General features: G+C 37.4%; 5 protein-coding genes across 5 annotated transcripts; all 5 read left to right on the top strand.

Annotated features, from left to right (window-relative positions):
• Positions 1 to 3,281: 3,281 nt before the first annotated feature.
• Positions 3,282 to 4,669, top strand: LOC106945460 (claudin-17-like). The gene has a single exon (XM_015029161.1). The coding sequence runs from the start codon at positions 3,671 to 3,673 to the stop codon at positions 4,358 to 4,360; it is 690 nt and encodes a 229-aa protein (XP_014884647.1). The 5' UTR covers positions 3,282 to 3,670; the 3' UTR covers positions 4,361 to 4,669.
• Positions 4,670 to 6,618: 1,949 nt separating this feature from the next.
• Positions 6,619 to 8,033, top strand: LOC106945452 (claudin-8-like). Its single transcript, XM_015029149.1, has one exon. The coding sequence runs from the start codon at positions 6,706 to 6,708 to the stop codon at positions 7,603 to 7,605; it is 900 nt and encodes a 299-aa protein (XP_014884635.1). The 5' UTR covers positions 6,619 to 6,705; the 3' UTR covers positions 7,606 to 8,033.
• A 2,523-nt stretch (positions 8,034 to 10,556) lies between these two features.
• Positions 10,557 to 11,627, top strand: cldn8.1 (claudin 8.1). Its single transcript, XM_015029576.1, has one exon. The coding sequence runs from the start codon at positions 10,709 to 10,711 to the stop codon at positions 11,480 to 11,482; it is 774 nt and encodes a 257-aa protein (XP_014885062.1). The 5' UTR covers positions 10,557 to 10,708; the 3' UTR covers positions 11,483 to 11,627.
• A 1,216-nt stretch (positions 11,628 to 12,843) lies between these two features.
• On the top strand, positions 12,844 to 14,478 carry LOC106945693 (claudin-8-like). The gene has a single exon (XM_015029561.1). The coding sequence runs from the start codon at positions 13,050 to 13,052 to the stop codon at positions 14,136 to 14,138; it is 1,089 nt and encodes a 362-aa protein (XP_014885047.1). The 5' UTR covers positions 12,844 to 13,049; the 3' UTR covers positions 14,139 to 14,478.
• A 1,335-nt stretch (positions 14,479 to 15,813) lies between these two features.
• Positions 15,814 to 16,950, top strand: LOC106945444 (claudin-8-like). Its single transcript, XM_015029137.1, has one exon. The coding sequence runs from the start codon at positions 15,946 to 15,948 to the stop codon at positions 16,783 to 16,785; it is 840 nt and encodes a 279-aa protein (XP_014884623.1). The 5' UTR covers positions 15,814 to 15,945; the 3' UTR covers positions 16,786 to 16,950.
• Positions 16,951 to 17,400: the final 450 nt, after the last annotated feature.

Here is a 17,400-nt window from a genome sequence, read left to right as displayed (position 1 = left end):
GGTGTTTCTCTTTTGTTACACATGACTACAAAGTCAGAACTAGGAACTAGAATCTGGGAATGAGGTCAAACAGCCTTGTTCAAAGTGAAACTGTATGCATTGAATTTGAAAAAAAAAACAACAAAAAAAACATGTTTCTTAGCATTTTAAGTATAGAAGGAACATGTTTGTAGGTTGTATAGCATGTGTGTGAGAAATACAAACCATAAAACTCAGTTTTCTACAGGAGTTAGTAGCTATCATTACTTTTGGGATTTTAGAATGGGGCTGGATTTTGTCATTTCAATCTGATTATCAAAAATATGTTTTAGATCATTTTCTAAAAAAAAAACAAAAAAACTTTTGCATATACATACCAAATAAATGTACTTAGTCTATTTGTGTGGCAAAACAGATGCAGATCAAAAACATTGTGTAAGATTTGTTACTGGGTGGTCAATGAGCAACAGTGGTAATATAGAAGTTTAATAGTACTTCAGTACTAAAATATTAGCAAATTTTTGTTCAAAATAACTTTATGCCATTTCTTATTTTCTTGTTCCATTTTTATTATAATATGTTAATGTTTTTCTTTTTGTTTTTAGTCCTTTATACGGTAATGTAATAGCAAACAAACACTATTATTTTGTTATTTTAAGGAAAGGTTCAATAAGAAAATGTCAGGGAGAAATTTATGACAGATTTTTGAAGACAGCTTTACGAGAAACTTCAAACCTTCACAATTAAATTCTTATCTTAAGACGGGTTTACAAAACATTTTCTTTTCTTTTTTTGTCATTATAAAATACACAACCCACTAAAAGGTTCAAGTCCCGTAAACTATTAATTCAAAATGTGTTTGTGCATATTTGTACTTGGAAAACTTGGCCTTTCATCAACGTAAACACTGACTGATCTGCAGTCATATTTGCATACAGCAGAGGGCGCATTGAGCCTGCTATAATTTTGTTGTTTTCATCCTCTGAACCTCGAACAAAGGGTAACAACATACTGCTCACTCATTCATATTAATTTATTTTTGGTTAAAATCAGTTATTTTCTTCCTATCAAATCAGGATTGAAATTAGAATTCACATATTAAACTTTTAGCAATAACAGAGTTTCCATAACACAGCCTGCCTTTTCATATCCAACTTTGTCTCCTTGGGTTTTTCATCATGATGCTATCTGTTTACATTCAAAGCAGCTGACGACAGTATTGCCCTAAGAACCTGTTCAGCAGGTTTTCCAGTTTCTGTTCCTGTCTTATAACCTCTCATGCCACATTTTTTTTCCCCCTCTGGTACTCTTTCGTGTCTCTTACTTTTCTCAGAAACACGATGATCGACTGGGTGTCACCTTTTATAGACCATAAAAGGTTTGGAGGAAGGAGTGGTTCATCTTCACCACCCTGAAATAAACTGTTTTAAAACAGTGTCTCTTAAAGTTAAAGCAAACTAAAACTCTTGTTTAAATATGCTGTTTGTGTTGTCAAGCAATGAAATACAAATACAGAAGTCTGAATGGTCACAACACCTTAGAGTATTGTGCTAAATATTTAATATGGGTACTGTAGATACAATTAGTGGTAGTCCAAGTTTCCCAGTTTGAGAAAAATCTTGAACAATTACTCCCCCGAGATTAGCAGAAGGAAAGTATATTCACACTTTAAGTCAAAGTCATTCAGAAAGTTGCTTCCGTGTGAGTTAACACTGAAAACTGACCTGCTGATCCAGTTGGACCTACAGATGCACTCATCAGTATGAATGCTCTATTCATTTTTGACTTTTAGTAATTTGGTTCTGCGGTTTAAAAGCCTCACGATGGAACTGATCATGGACAGTAATAAATCTGCATAGAAGCAGGATGTGGATCCTCAAACAGAAACACTGTAAGCAGGACTATAATTCTTGCTGCAACTAAAGTTTCTGGCTGGTTATCTTTCACCCTTACAGTCAAATATCCTGCCAAAAAATATCCTAAAAGCTTGCAGATTTTTTTTTTTTTCAAATTGCTTGAGAACATTTGTCCAAGTATTAGGTCTATGTTCAAACAGACAAATACGATGCAAGTCAGATTATTTGGTCCATATGCGACCGACAGACAACTTTTTCATGGCAGTCTGAACGACTTAATTCCGATCTTTTCACCTCCAATTTATACCTGATCTGCGCCACTTCCATAGGTTATAGAAAATTGGATAAGTATCTGATTGTCTTAAAAGCGTTTGCAGTCAGAACGTTCATATCGCATTTTATCTGACTTTTCTATCATTGATGTAAAACATGCATTGTAATTCTGCACCAGCAGAAGCCAGACACTAAATATGGATGTAAACAATGGATGAAAGTTATAATTATGAACATATGAAAGAAGGATGTCACTGAAGTGAATCACATCATAATCCCACAACTTCTGGCTCTGTGTACACAAACAAACAGACCTTCCTACAGACAGTTCAGTTAATGCTCAACAAAAAGTGGTTTATTGTGCTTTATTTTTATTAGCTTCCTTTGTGTTGTTACACTCTAACAATCTTGTGACAATACTGTCAGTTCCCTTTGCTGAATAACTTTAAAAACGATCCATAAATGGCTCCATCTATTATTACTCCAATAAACAGTGGACTGCTGTGTGACATCAACGTTCTTCTTCTGTGTATGCAGAAGAAGAAAGGTCGTAAATCATTCACAAACACAAGTCTGATTGTGATTAGCATTGATTCTAAGGTGAATATATGTATGTGTGTAGTAGCAGCTTTGTTTTTTGTTTTTTTTAATATACTTCTATATCTTGTAAAAAAAAAGTCACAATTTTTATGTTTACAATGCATTTCTTACACTGCCTGAACTGTTTTTGGAGTTGGCTCTTTTTGCCCTGTCTGTTTTACAAGGCTCTAAATCTGATAGTGTCACAGTGCATGTGGTGTCACCCTGTTGGTCATCGTCATTGTCACTATAACTATAGTGACAATGAAATTAGTTCATTCATCCTTTCATTTAGCAGTATGAATGGCCACACACACACACACACACACACACACACACGCACACACACGCACACACACGCACACACCCACACACAAACACAAAAGATATTTCAGCAGACCAGTCAGAATTGAGCATCAAATCTACCTTTGTGAATTTAGTCTTAGTAAGTGTATTTTTAAATCTAGGCCTTTATGTTTAATTTTAACACTGCATAGATTGAGGAAATAAAAACAATTTTCAGTTTTAGTAATTTGAGTTACAGCAGTTCATTTAAAACAGGATTTCTTTGCGAAGCACCTGATTTTTAACATTCAATGTTGTTTGAACGGTAAACTAGCTGGGGAAGGAACAGCTAGTGTAGTGACTAAATCTAAAGTTGTAGATTTAGTCACTACTGAACACCTGGGCAACCATGTTGACCTGGCAGGTGATCCATTGTCTTGTATCACATGTACATTGTTCGTGTTATGCATGACAAGGAGTCTTGACTTTTTGTTTTTTTTAAGAGACAGACAAACGTAGTCAAGTTTCCCTTTACTGAAACCACTTGTTATTTTAAAGTTGAGATCATTCCAACCAGCTGGGTGACATCGCATGCATTGTGACACTATCAGATTTAGAGCCTTGTAAAGCAGACAGGCTAGGTAGTACCTGCATTAGACAAGAAAGACAAGACGAGGACGTACATCTTATGCTAAACCATGAAACAGAAGCTGGAAATCTTAGCCCTGGTCCTGGGCTTCTTTGGCCTATTTGGGACAATAGCTGTTACAGCTCTGCCTACCTGGAAGGTCTCTGCCTTCATTGGGGCTAATCTTATAGTCATGGAGGAACTGTGGGAAGGCCTGTGGATGGCCTGCTACAGACAGATTAACGTCAAGATGCAGTGCAAGGTCTACGACTCACTATTGATTCTCCCAGCCGAGCTGCAGGCGGCCAGAGGATTCATGTGTGTCTCCATCGCCCTGGTTGTCAGTGCCTTGATTGTCACAGCTTTTGGAATCCAGAGGAGCAACTGTTGTGGTGACAACATGAAGAGCAAAAACATCGTCCTGGCTGTCGGGGGATGTTTGTATCTGATTTCCTTTCTGACCACACTCATTCCTGTCAGCTGGGTGAGTGACTCGATTATCAGGCAGTTCTACAATCCAACTGTGCTGGACGCTCAGAAACGAGAGATTGGACAAGCCATCTTCATTGGCTGGGGAACTTCTGGTGTGTTACTGGTCACTGGAATCATCCTGCTCGTCAGACACAGCAAACGAAGATCCAAAGAAGAAGACGTCTACCATGATGCATACAATATGGAGGAAAAGAGTGCCATCAAAGAGGACAGTGTATATCTCCCCCAGACAGGATCCGGCTTGCATAAATTTCAAGAATATGTGTAAATAATTGTTAATCTTTGCTTTCTGCTGAATGTATTTATTTGCATTTAAAATTTACAACATGTAACCTAAAAAAAACTTCACAAGCTGATGTGCACGTGCCTGTCAAAATTAAGGGCTTTAGTGACTCATAGGTGTGGCTACTTTACTACAAACAGTACTGGTATCAAATGTTCTTTACCATTCAACCAATTTTGTACATAAAAAGTATTCATTTATAAAGAGTATTTTTTTTTTACTTTTATTTTTAACAAATGCCCTGCATGTCCTTGATGTTTTTGTGCTCCAATAAAATAATTGTGGTTAACTGCTCTTGATGAATTTGCTTTTCCATCTCAACATGGGTCACTGTACATTAAAACAATGTTTGTGAGTCAGTCAGCAGTCATTTAACCAACTTAGTTGACTGCACTGGATTAGAGTTGTCAGTCTGAAGCATTATATTAATAATGTTTTTAAAATTTGCTATTAATCAAAACAAACAATTTTCCCCAAAGACAGGCCATTTGTATTTTAAAATAAATTATTTTAAATAATTTAACCATTAAAATAACAATAATAAACTTACTATTTATGTATCTACAAATAAAAAGCCAGAGTATTCAGAGGGAAAATGTCTGAATTCAGAAATAAAACAAAATAGGCCTCAGTTTAATCCTAATTACACCAAAGGATATATTCTATTATCTGATATAGCTTACTAAAATTTGAATTTAACTGTGTACTAAATGGTATTTGTAAGTGTTTCTTTTCTAAAAATGTGTAAGTTATATATTAATGTTATGTAAACAAATACATGTGATTAAAAGAGGATGAAGTAAAGGTGATTGCATTTGAATAACATTGAAGCAGTCAAACATGTGTCTAATTGTTTCCATACATATGTAGGTAAAAACGCAGCAGACCGAACATGTCTAACCTCAGAGAGCAGTCACCATTTATTATTTACAATATTCTTTTTTTTTATTCTTTCTTTATATATTCTTTTTTTTTAAATGAGGCATTAGATGCAACTTTCCTGGCATATCAGTAGCTGCTCATCAGGTAGATTATTTTATGGATAAATTATAAATGTTAAAAGATATTTCTCATGCCATCACAAATAAAAGAGAATCTTTTGAGACAAAATTTAAAGATTATTAGCTGAAACTGAAATTGAGGGTATTCCTTAATTACTCATTTGTTAGGAGAAATTGCATTTTAAGATGCCTACAGTTACAGCAGTACAAGTCAAATACTTTAGGTATTAAGAAATCCCTAAAAAAAACTAATCTATTTATCCAGATTGGATTATTGACGTACAATGTAACTGGTAGACATGGAGTTGTATCACTGATTCACACTTCAAAGCTGAGTGTATAATGAACACACTTATTGTTTGTTCATATTTATCAGGGTCCTCTCTTGGGCTCCAAACTTACTAACCACCACTGCTTCATACAAAGTTGATTAGCCACAACCCGATTAGAGTTTTATAAAATTATGTGACAAGTTGAGTTCAGTTCTTGACAGTGGTTGCACCCATCAGGGCTCCAGTTCCAAAGCCAACATGGCATTGTTTAAACAGCTTCTTTAATGTCAAATAAGCTGAGGTTAAAAAGTTCTGAGAAGTCAAAGTGGTCTAATAAAAAAGAACCATTTCAAGGTCGGTAACAATAAAATTTATCTTTTTGCACCAGGAAATTATGAATTTGAAGCTATCACAATAAATATATCAGTAACACGTCAATGTGTTAGCAAAGAGTTGAGAAATTCTGGCAAGTGAAACCAATCCTCCTCATGTTTCTGCATCCGACACCTTCTTACCAGCTCACTGTACATAGAAAATGTAGACGCTTTGGGATCTGTGACCAGCTTTAGTCATCCCTATAAAAAACATCCCTATAAGACAGTGCATTTATACAAATAAGTTTGTTTTGTTTGCTTTGAAAATTGATACGTATCCAAAACTAAATATAATCATGATTCATGTATATTTGAACTCTTTCCCAATCCTGTGTAAATTACATATTTTTATGTTCTTTCTCCAGCTAATATTTCAAACAGAAATTGATTATATTCAACTTATCAAATGATTGCACTTTTTATATAACAAAAAAACAAAGAAAAAAACACTAAACAGTTGACTGAAAGTCAGAGCAGTTTCATTTGCAATTGAACAAGGAGTACTCCTTTGTTGTCACCAGCCTAATGGGTGCAGGGCAGATGAACCGGTCAGGCTGCATTGCATCATTTGCATGTTTTTGTGGGTGTATATGTTGTGTTCATCATTCTTTCCTTCAGACTTGCCTCCGGAGCTGTAAGAGTAAAGCCAGAGACAGCATCTTTGGCTTTTGGTGCTTTCTGCAATGGCCTCTTACACAGCCTACAGTGGCTATACCAAGCCACCAATGTCCTATGCTGGGTCTTACTATGACCCAAATTTGCAGAAGCTACCCCAGGCCTACACAGATTACCAAAATAACCCAGATTACCAGGACTCCGTTTACGAGGAAAAGAAAAAAGCTGAGAAGAGGAAACGCCGTAACGAAGTCTGCTGTGAGATTGTGGCTCTCGTCATTGGTTTTCTTGGACTGATAGGAGTAGCAGCGGTGACTGGCTTGCCCATGTGGAAAGTAACAGCCTTCATTGAGGAAAACATCATTGTGATGGAAACTCGCTGGGAAGGTTTGTGGATGAACTGCTACAGACAAGCCAACATAAGGATGCAGTGCAAGGTGTACGATTCCCTGCTGTTCCTACCACCAGATCTCCAAGCAGCCAGAGGCCTCATGTGCTGCGCTGTGGCTCTCACATGCTTCGCCCTGGTTGTTTCAGTGGTGGGAATGAAATGTACCAAGATGGTGGACCACCGTGCTCGAACAAAACACATTGTCCTTGTGACTGGAGGCTGTCTCTTCCTCGTGGCCTGTGTCACTACCCTGATCCCAGTGTCCTGGACTGGCCATGTCATCATTCAGGACTTCTACAACCCACTGCTGATTGATGCCCAACGAAGAGAGCTTGGGGAGGCTCTGTACATCGGCTGGATGACGTCTGGTTTGCTTTTCTCAGCTGGAGTGATCCTGCTGTGCCGCCATGCTCCACACACCAATATAGAAGAGGAGAGGGTCATATACAACCCTGGAAGTATCTATCAACCTGCATACGCATACCAGCCGTACTCATACCAACCAGAATACAACTACCAACCTGCATACTCTGCACCCCCACCAAGATCTGTGGGATATGCTCTGAGTCAGTACTAGGTGATTTTCGGACTTGATTTTTAAACCAGAAAAACATGGTTAAAATGAAAAGGATGATGGAGTGACAAAGACAGGGGATAACTAGACAAGGCCCATTTATTACTTTAAAAAGTCTATTGCTAAGACTGAAATGTTTTATGAATGTGATTGAGTTTGATCATGAAGACCTTTGCCGAAATGATTGTCTTTGTTTTACTGTGGGTGTTTTACATCCTTCATAATGATAAAGCAGGGATGTGATAACAATGTCTATAGAATCTGCACCCATGCTCATTTGAGTTAAAATTATGCACTAGCTTTTTTTTCATACCTGTAGGTAACTTCTGTTTACTTGTGAGATTGTGTGTATATATATATATATATATATATATATTCTTTTTCAAAACCGATAGTAAGAAATTATATCAGCTGTTATACAAAATAAAAAATGGTAATAAAAGTTGTTTGTTTTCATCAGTTTTATTTATTTAATCCTACAATCATTTCTCCAAAAGCTTTTGTTTGTCTGGGAATCTAGATATTCCTGCCGAAACTCCGGTTGTTTCACTTACGGGTGTGTCATCTTAATCATTGCCAGGAGAAATGTGCCCAAACCAGCCCAACAAGCACATCTAAAAACAGCACAGGCACTGAAAGATTACGTCTCAACAACTTAAAAGGTGCAACTTCCAGATTTTAGCTACAGACTTACATGACAGACAAGAAGAAATTGTCAATACAATTCAGAAAGAACACATTGTGTCAACTTAAAAATACATGATTAAGCAATTATGCAAACATATTAAAATCTATTTAATTATGTCTACAAAAGCCTTTAAGTGTGAAATCTGAGATTTTTGTTGTCATATTACACAATATCATCATGATGTATAGACTTTTACGAAAACAGGTTAATGTATGAATGTAATAAATAAAAATAATAATCTCCCAAATAATTAAAAATAATAATAATAGGTGTAAAATACAATTTAACAAGCAATTTAAAAAGCAGCAAAAAATAGCTAAATGTTATATAAAATACAATATTAATTGAAAAACACTTAAAAGTCTAGTAAGACATAGCTTAACATAACAAAAATGTTATAGGCTACACAATCATGGGGGACTGTTGTCTTGACAGATATTCAGACAGTCACCAACATCCCACGGTTTTTAATTTTTTTATATATACATTTTTAAGATTATTTAAAGAACTAGTGGATTTTATTAGATAGCAAGAGTTTGGGGTAGATTTATAGGTTGTCAAAGTGAGGGAGATTGACCCTTACTCCCATGGGAAACTAAAACAAAGAATGATTGAAATTGGACTTTTTGAATACAATGTTTCATGTGATTCTCAGAAATGCCATTATGATTAACAAGGAATGACAGGGCTTGTAGAAGCAGCCCAGATGTATTGATGATTTTAAAGATAAATAATTCTGTGATCACTATAAATGCAATGATAATCATAAGTAAGTATGCAATCTGTTTGAGGTCAAGGGAAGTGAGGAACTGAGAGGAGACATGTGTTGGCCAATGTGGAACAAAGAGCGCAGAGACAGAGGCAAGAGAGAAACCGAGAATAAGTGCTGATCGGTAGACGCAGGCTAAAAGAAAGAACTGAAACAGATGAGCGAGGGGAAAGACAAAGTGCTGAGAAAGTGGCTGGTGAACCACCCTGGATTAAAGCGTCTTGGCAGGAATGAGAGTTCAATCTAAAGCAGGCGTAGTGGCTAATATGGGCAGGTTGAAGATGAAGTTTGCATCTCTCCTTTTTCTGAGATCGGCGAGAGGATGTGCGGCAGCAGCAAGAAGAACCCCATAAAGTCTACCACAGAGGAACATCGGGATTTCCTTACAAGCCTTCATCATGCTCACATTAAGACGGACTAATGGCCCTGCAACACAGCACAAAGTGAATCTATGACCTGCAGTCAGCCAAATGCTGTTTTGCATATGAAGAATCAACCTCAATTTTGATAGACTCTGACTTGGGCCTCTATTGTTGGCTAAGGCAATAGAGGCCCAAGGCAAATAACGAAGGCAAAAGCAAATACTCTTTTCTTCAGCAAGGACTTCTATCATTATCTAGTAAATAGGGGTCACAGATAATCATCTCTGAGGACTGCTGCTTGCTCTCTGTTGCCTGGTCCTCCTGCCTGAGCTCATTTCTCCAATAGACCGGCAATGGGGTTTGAAGTCCATGATGCATTTCTAGTTTGCTGCTGGGCTTCTCAGCCCGACTAATTCATGGGGAGGAAAGCAGAGTGGGACACTCAGAATTAGGTCATTAGAAACCAGGAGAGTCTTCCTTGACAGGTCAGTTTAAGTAGAGTTTTTCTCAGTCCTGAACAGTTTAATATTCAGCATGCTTAGGAAACTCATATTACCCGTCAGATGGAGAGCTGGTAGTGTGTTGCTCCTTCGTAGTAGGAGGAGTAGAGGGGAGGGGGCATTCATGTGCAGCAATAAGGTTTGGTCAGGATGCAGTGTGGGTAGGATCGGTGCTTTTAAAGCCACCACATATAAGCTAACTCAAAAGAGTTCAAAACTGCTCTGTTTCTCCAGAAATAAGGTCAGAAGCATTTTACCTGGCTAAATGAGAGAAAAAGAAAACAAGGGCCAAAGCATTTTACCTGGACCACTTGTCAGCAGTTCAAACTAAAGTTATTTTTTTTTGTTTTGATGATAGTTTTTTTTTATTATTCATTTTGGAAGTCAAATTTACTGATAAAACCTGCTGAAAACAGCAGATAAAATGCTATTATGAAAAAATTATTGACTTGCATAAAAGTCTTTTTCCCTCAATACTTTCTTGTAAAAGAGATATCCTAGAATGTAAATGGATACCTCTAAATAATCAAAGTAGCAGCGTACTTGTGTTGGTGTACAGAGGTTCAAAACACACAAAGGACTCCGTCTCCTAGCTACAGGTACAAATTCCCACCCCTTCCCATTATAACACCCAGTGGGAAGAGGTTGTACAAGGGAACAACCACCTGCTCCTCCTCCATCTGACTGAACTGCCTCTCAACAGAAAAAAAATACTGCTCTGAGCTGTATCCAAATAGTGTCCAACTGCCATTGTGCCTCTAAACTTGGATCAGTGACTAGAGACAGGATGGCCAACTCAACATTGGAAATAGTGGGACTTTTATTGTCCCTGATTGGTCTGATTGGAGCAGCTGCAAGCACCGGAATGCCAATGTGGCGGGTCACAGCCTTCATTGGGGAGAATATCATCGTGTTTGAGACTCGCTACGAGGGTTTGTGGATGAACTGCTATCGCCAAGCTAACATACGGATGCAGTGTAAAGTCTACGACTCTCTGCTGGCTCTTCCCCAAGACCTGCAGGCTGCAAGAGGGTTAATGTGTTGCTCTCTGGCTCTGGGTGCCATTGGTCTGCTGATCAGTTTGGTCGGGATGCAGTGCACAGCGTGCATCAGGAACAACGATCGAGCCAAGAGATTGGTCCTCATCATTGCAGGAACCATGATTTTAATGGCTTGCATTTGTGACCTTATTCCTGTGTCCTGGACAGGCCACGTCATCATTCAGGACTTCTACAACCCGTTGCTGATCGATGCCCAGCGCAGGGAGCTCGGAGAAGCTCTCTATATTGGTTGGGTGGCAGGTGCTTTCTTGTTTGCTGGAGGGTGCATTTTCATCTGCTGTAATATACAGTCTGAAGACGAAAAACCAGAGAAGTACACGTACTTAAAAACCTCAGGGTACAGGCCCTACACCCCACAGCCACCACTCCAGCCTCTGCCTCAGCAGCTGGTGTTTATCCCTCGATCCGAACCTCACTCAATGCTGTCAAGACATCAGTCAACCATCTACAGTTCTGAATCTAGTTACCCCTCTGTCCACAGTGGAGTTGCTTATCTGTGAACCCTTAAAATATCTATTTTTTTTTTTTTCCTGGCATGGTGGTACAAGGTAAAAACACTTAATTTAAATTCTTAATTAGAGGTGAAATCTCAATACATTTTATGTACTCATTTAACTGTATTTTTTTTGTAAAAAACAAACAAAAAAACTGTTTAGAATAGGTTAGAAGCTTGCAAGAGATAACCACTCATGTTTATGTATAATTAATTGTTTGTCCAAGTGAAATGTTATACTTGTATTGTCAAAATGGAACAAAATATTGAAAATCTGTATGTTGTGTATATCTATTATGCAATCTTCAACCATTTGGTAATGTAACAGAAGTGTATGTGTGTTCATTGGTGAAATGTATTTTATTGCTGGCATATGATCCATGCAGTTTAAGTGACAAAAACACATTTTAAATTGTGTTTTACGAGCCAAAACTTCACCAGAATTACAAACCTCAATAAGGCCTTTGTTTTCCCCAAACTTCTGGTACCAGTTTCACCCAGTGTTATTTACACATTCAAACAATGGCAGGTGTGCCATAATGACTTATAAAGTACAAGTTAAAACAGTGACTGATTATGTTACACTGAATCTAATAGCTATATAAAAAAATCAATTCAAGTCTATTTAATCTGAATATTGACTAAAGATGGGCATTCTGTAATGCTTTCCTGGGAGCTACTGAATAGGAAGCACAAGCATGAGATTCTCAGATAACACTTCTCACTAAGGGCGTGGACGCAAGGGGAACTCAACCAAGCCAAGTAAACAGAGAACAGGATCATGTGACCAGAATATGCAAGTCACTTTGAATTTAGACCAACACATCCCTGTTATTTTGTTCGTTGAGCTTCAAGTTTAGAATTTTTTTTTTTTTTTCTGCAAAGTGTATAAATGATCAAGTTAAGCTAAAAGGTCACGGCATTTCAATTTCTAGAAGAAGCACAACTTCTTTCTGAAACCTTAAATACAATGAAATGTTGATACTTGCATATGTGTTCTTCCATTTCAAACAAATACAATTTCAAATGTAATAGTATATGACTGGTCTTAATATTTCAGAAAATACATGTTTTTTCATATAACGTGAACTTCTTATTTCTTCACCTCAAAGCTCAACTCTGCTCTCCGGTGCACAAAGCAGAAAGCTTTCACAGTTGTTCATTTTACAGTATACTGATTTTTGTTTGTTTTATATGACATTGATCACATTTAAATAAAAAATCTGACATTGTTAAATGTTGGAGTTGTGTATTATTTTTACTCAGAAGTTATGTTTGAGAAAAATGATCAGTGTCCTGCCCACATGAACTGCTTACCTGTAAACACAAAATAAGAACATATCATCTTTACCTGCATCTCTCCAAACCAATCAGGTGATGTTTCCCATAACAAACAGCCTCTTTCAGCAAACGGTTAGGACAAAGCCTCGCTGCCTGGACATACCTTCACCTTAAACTAATTTTTTCTTCAAAGATCCTGATAAAGATCGACAGTACCCATTTTTCTCTTTTTCTGCCTACAAGATCATAAAACGTTTTGGACTTACACATAGGAGTTCTGAATAAAAAAAACAATGATTCGAGGCATCTCTGAGATCGCAGCGATGTGTGTTGGAGTGATTGGGCTGATCGGCGCCTCTGCTACGACTGGCTTGCCTATGTGGAAGGTCACCGCTTTCATTGGAGCAAACATCATTGTGATGGAGACGCGCTGGGAGGGCCTGTGGATGAACTGCTACCGACAGGCAAACATCAGGATGCAGTGTAAGGTGTACGACTCCTTGTTGTATCTGCCCCCTGACCTGCAAGCTGCCAGGGGTCTGATGTGCTGTTCTGTGGCCTTGTCAGGGGTAGGGCTCTTGGTAGCTCTAGCAGGGATGAAATGCATTTCCTGTTTTCAAGGTAGCAAATGGGCTAAAACAATTATTCTAATGGTTGCTGGAGCAATGCAGTTCCTGGCCTGCATTTGTGTTTTTATACCCGTGTCTTGGACTGGTCATGTCATTATAAGTGATTTTTACAATCCACTGTTGATTGATGCCGAGAGGAGGGAGCTGGGAGAAGCTCTTTACATTGGTTGGGTGACGGGAGCCTCACTTTTTGCCTCAGCTTTACTGTTTATCTGTAGACGGATACCCTCAGAAAAAGGGTCATTTGACGTATATCCCCCACTTAAACTGCTGAATTACAGGACAGAAGCGAACAGTCCTGCAATGACAAGATATCACCCCGTCTCCAGCATTCCAAGTGTCCAGTCAAATGCACATCAAAGTTCTCTTGGGAGCAACAGCTTGGTTGGGCAACAAAACTTATTTCCTCCACAAAATGTCCCTCAAGTAATAACAAGCAATGGAGCCCTGATGAACCCAACTATTGTCTACGCTCCTGGTCCTCCTGAAAATGCATCAATCCTCTATCAAAGAAGCATGGCTCATCAATCTTCAGTGCGGAGCTCTCACCACCCTGGAAGCATATACACTCCAGGAAACTCTTCATATGTGACCCAAACCCCCACTCTGTATACAACTTACACCGGCAATACACCTTCATCTTTCCAGTCAAGCTTTCATCCTGTTCCTCAAACTCCTGTTTTCATAGCCTATAAGGAATCCATGGTTCACCCAGAGTCTCGCAGCCTCAGCCACAATGGAGTGTACATATAAAGTAAAGTTCATATGTAAACTTATGTAAACTTGTATGTAAAAGTAAAGTTCATGAAAAAGAAATTTTCCTGAGCTATAAACCACTTAAGATCACATCACTCTGATATGGGTTTATTTCTTCAATGTATCAAATCTGCTCTTGGGAACATAAGTCTATTGTATTGTGCTTTTTTTGCTTTTTCACATTTTTTGATTGTTTTGGTTTATTTTATGTAGTAAATTTGTAGTAAGAGTAAAATGAATTTATACTTATTACTGTAATTCGTTTTGCCATAACTTTAAGAATACAGCCTGATCAATACTTATTTTTAGAAATTATTTCACATTTTTATGAGATTTAGGATCAATGTAAAAACAATCATTTTGTGATTTTATATATATATATATATATATATATATATATATATATATATATATATATATAATTTTGTACTGTTTATTAAAAGGATATCCCGATATATAAATGCTTCACTTCTTTTTTACAGATTGGCCGGAGGCCCAAAATATAAATAAAAATCTAATGGTGACAAGTAAATATTGAAACACACAAATAATTATGTAAAACAAATGAAAAACATAAATTATGTTAGTATTTTGTGTCTACAATATCACAAAATATTGGTGGTGTCTTTCATTTTGAATGTCAGAAAATGCCAGAAACTCCAATCCTATTTGACATACTATGAACCTCTTATTTCATAAACTCAAAGCTCTTCTCTGCTCCCCAGTGGACAAAACAGGAAAGTGAGTCGTGTTTAAGGAAGTCTGTGTGCTAATCTTTCTTTGTTTTGTATCACACATAATTACAGAAAAAAAAACAGACTTTCTTAAGTCATTCCTATGGCTGTCATTTTTTTTTTACTTTGTATTATTATTATTATTATTATTTATTTCTACTGCTGAAGAAACTAACATTCAAGTGCTATTCCCTCATGAACTGCAAAACTGTAAACACAACATAAGCACATATCGTCTTTGCCTGCATTGTCAGAACACCATTGGAAGCTGGTTTAATTGCTGTAATGCCATCAAATAGTTTTCCACTGATTTAAATTATTTTCTTTCAAAATTGATACTAAATTGAATGACATATAAATGCATGCCACATTTTTGACAGGGTCAGCTAAAATCCATCATAATTTCCACCATAGTAGGCAGTGCCAAGTCACACTAAGGGGAACAGCTAAGTGTGGGGAGGAGTAGTGGATACACCTACCTAAATAAAAATAATTATTGTTTATTACATGTAAAGTTCTCTTAGTGAACTGCACAAGTTTAGAGGAGAAGATTTTCAACTTTTGTTACTGTTTCAATAGCAGGTGGAAATTGAATGGCACTCCACTGAACTGAAGAGGTCAAGCCCCAATGTTCAAACTGTAATTTTCCTCCAATTAACTAGAGCAAACAGTCATACCTGAGGCTAATGTTTTGTCAACAGTAAAATTTGTTCAAAAAGCATTACAAATTGATGTAAAATTAAAACTTATGGCTAACAGAGTGCCTTCTATAAAACATGTAAATACAAAAAGAGCTCCTGAGGTTATGGATGGTTTTTGCTGGTGTTTCATAAACACAGAACATACAGGCATTGTATTTACCCAAAAATCCCTGAACCAATCAGGGGGTTGCACAGCATCTACCCATAACAAGCAGGCTGTTACACCAAACAAGCTTGTGGAAAAGATTCACATTGCACTAGACATGTCTTCACCTCAACAAGGCACGTTCTTTAGCTCTCAAATGTTGTGCTAAGTAGTACGGAAATATTAGCTGTAAATGTGAGCCCGGGACTCTTGGATACTAAACAATGACTCAAGGTTTGTCTGAGATCGCTGCAATCTGCACTGGCCTCATTGGACTGATTGGTGCGTCTGCTACAACTGGCTTGCCAATGTGGAAGGTCACAATTACCAGAGGAGAAAACAAAACTGAGATGGCGAGACGCTGGGAGGGATTGTGGATGAACTGCTACAATCAGGCAAACATCAGGATGCAGTGTAAGGTGTATTACTCCTTGTTGCATTTGTCCCCTGATCTGCAAGCTGGAAGAGGCCTGATGTGCTCCTCAGTAACCTTGTCAGGGTTAGGGCTATTGTTCGCTCTAGCAGGAATGAAATGCATTCCTTGGTTTCAGGATATCAAATGGGTTAAAACTATGATCCTAATGGTTGCTGGAGGAATACAGTTCATGGCCTGCATCTGTATTTTTATACCTGTATCATGGACTGGTCAAGTCATCTTAAGGGATTTGTATGATCCACCACTGACTGATACCCAAAAAAGAGAAATGGGAGGAGCCCTCTACATCGGTTGGGTTGCTGGAACTTTCCTCTTTGCCTCAGCCTTGCTTTTTACCTGCCGATGTTTCCCAACAGACAACAAACCAACTATGACAAGCTATCACCCCGTCTCAACCCTCAAGTCAACTAGGAATTCTCACAACAGCAAAACTTTAGATCTACAACATCCTATACCACTCCACAATGTTGCTCCAGAAATGACAAACAGTGAAGCGCTGGTGAACCAGCCGACATCCTCTATCCAGGCTGGAAGCATTCATATTCCCGGGAACTCACTGTATGTTACCGCAAACATCAAACCATTCAATGGGTTGTGTGACCCAGTTGCATTTAACTGCTACTATTAAGTGAAGCCAGTATGTTTCCGTTTTATGAATTTTGACAGGGAAAAATATGCACATGATCTGAACATAGGTCAAGATGATTTAATGTGGGTTGATTTATCCATTTATCCAGTTATAGATAACATATGATTTTATGGCATTCCTTTGCTTTTAGCAATTGTATTTATGATCTGATAGCCTTACAAAACTATTCTGTTGTTTATTTACCGTTTCTGAATCTTTATGAAACACTGCTGTATAGATTTCAGTTTCCTTCATAAGCAAACATGATCTATGATGTAATTTAATGTGTATAGAACTAATAAGTGCATACACAAACTGTGAATTTATGGTTATAATATGAACAGACATTTGACCCAATCAAATTTATTGGAAAAAATAAATCATCTTTCAGGAACATCAGTGCCTCAGACTCTGAATATAAAATAGACACCAGATATATGCATTCATTGTATAAAAATAACATCACTGTTTTAATTAATTACGTTAAACTTTTTCTGTTTTATGCCAGGGTCACTAAAATAAATCAATGCCAGAATAAAGAAACAATACTTTAGATTTAGACAATTTCTTTTGTCTTTCTTTAGATTCAGAAGATTATGCACAATTCATTAGTAG

This window comes from Poecilia latipinna, unplaced genomic scaffold, assembly GCF_001443285.1.
Source record: "Poecilia latipinna isolate Pla-1442-1.1 unplaced genomic scaffold, P_latipinna-1.0 Scaffold10, whole genome shotgun sequence".
Classification (NCBI taxonomy): Eukaryota; Metazoa; Chordata; class Actinopteri; order Cyprinodontiformes; family Poeciliidae; genus Poecilia; species Poecilia latipinna.
The sequence above is the reverse complement of the archived record's forward strand: the minus strand, read 5'-3'. Positions and strand labels throughout refer to the sequence as shown.

Bases quoted from the DNA above. Each gene is read 5' to 3' on its own strand.
- LOC106945452 (XM_015029149.1), top strand. From the start codon at position 6,706: ATGGCCTCTTACACAGCCTACAGTGGCTATACCAAGCCACCAATGTCC.
- LOC106945693 (XM_015029561.1), top strand. From the start codon at position 13,050: ATGATTCGAGGCATCTCTGAGATCGCAGCGATGTGTGTTGGAGTGATT.
- LOC106945460 (XM_015029161.1), top strand. From the start codon at position 3,671: ATGAAACAGAAGCTGGAAATCTTAGCCCTGGTCCTGGGCTTCTTTGGC.
- cldn8.1 (XM_015029576.1), top strand. From the start codon at position 10,709: ATGGCCAACTCAACATTGGAAATAGTGGGACTTTTATTGTCCCTGATT.
- LOC106945444 (XM_015029137.1), top strand. From the start codon at position 15,946: ATGACTCAAGGTTTGTCTGAGATCGCTGCAATCTGCACTGGCCTCATT.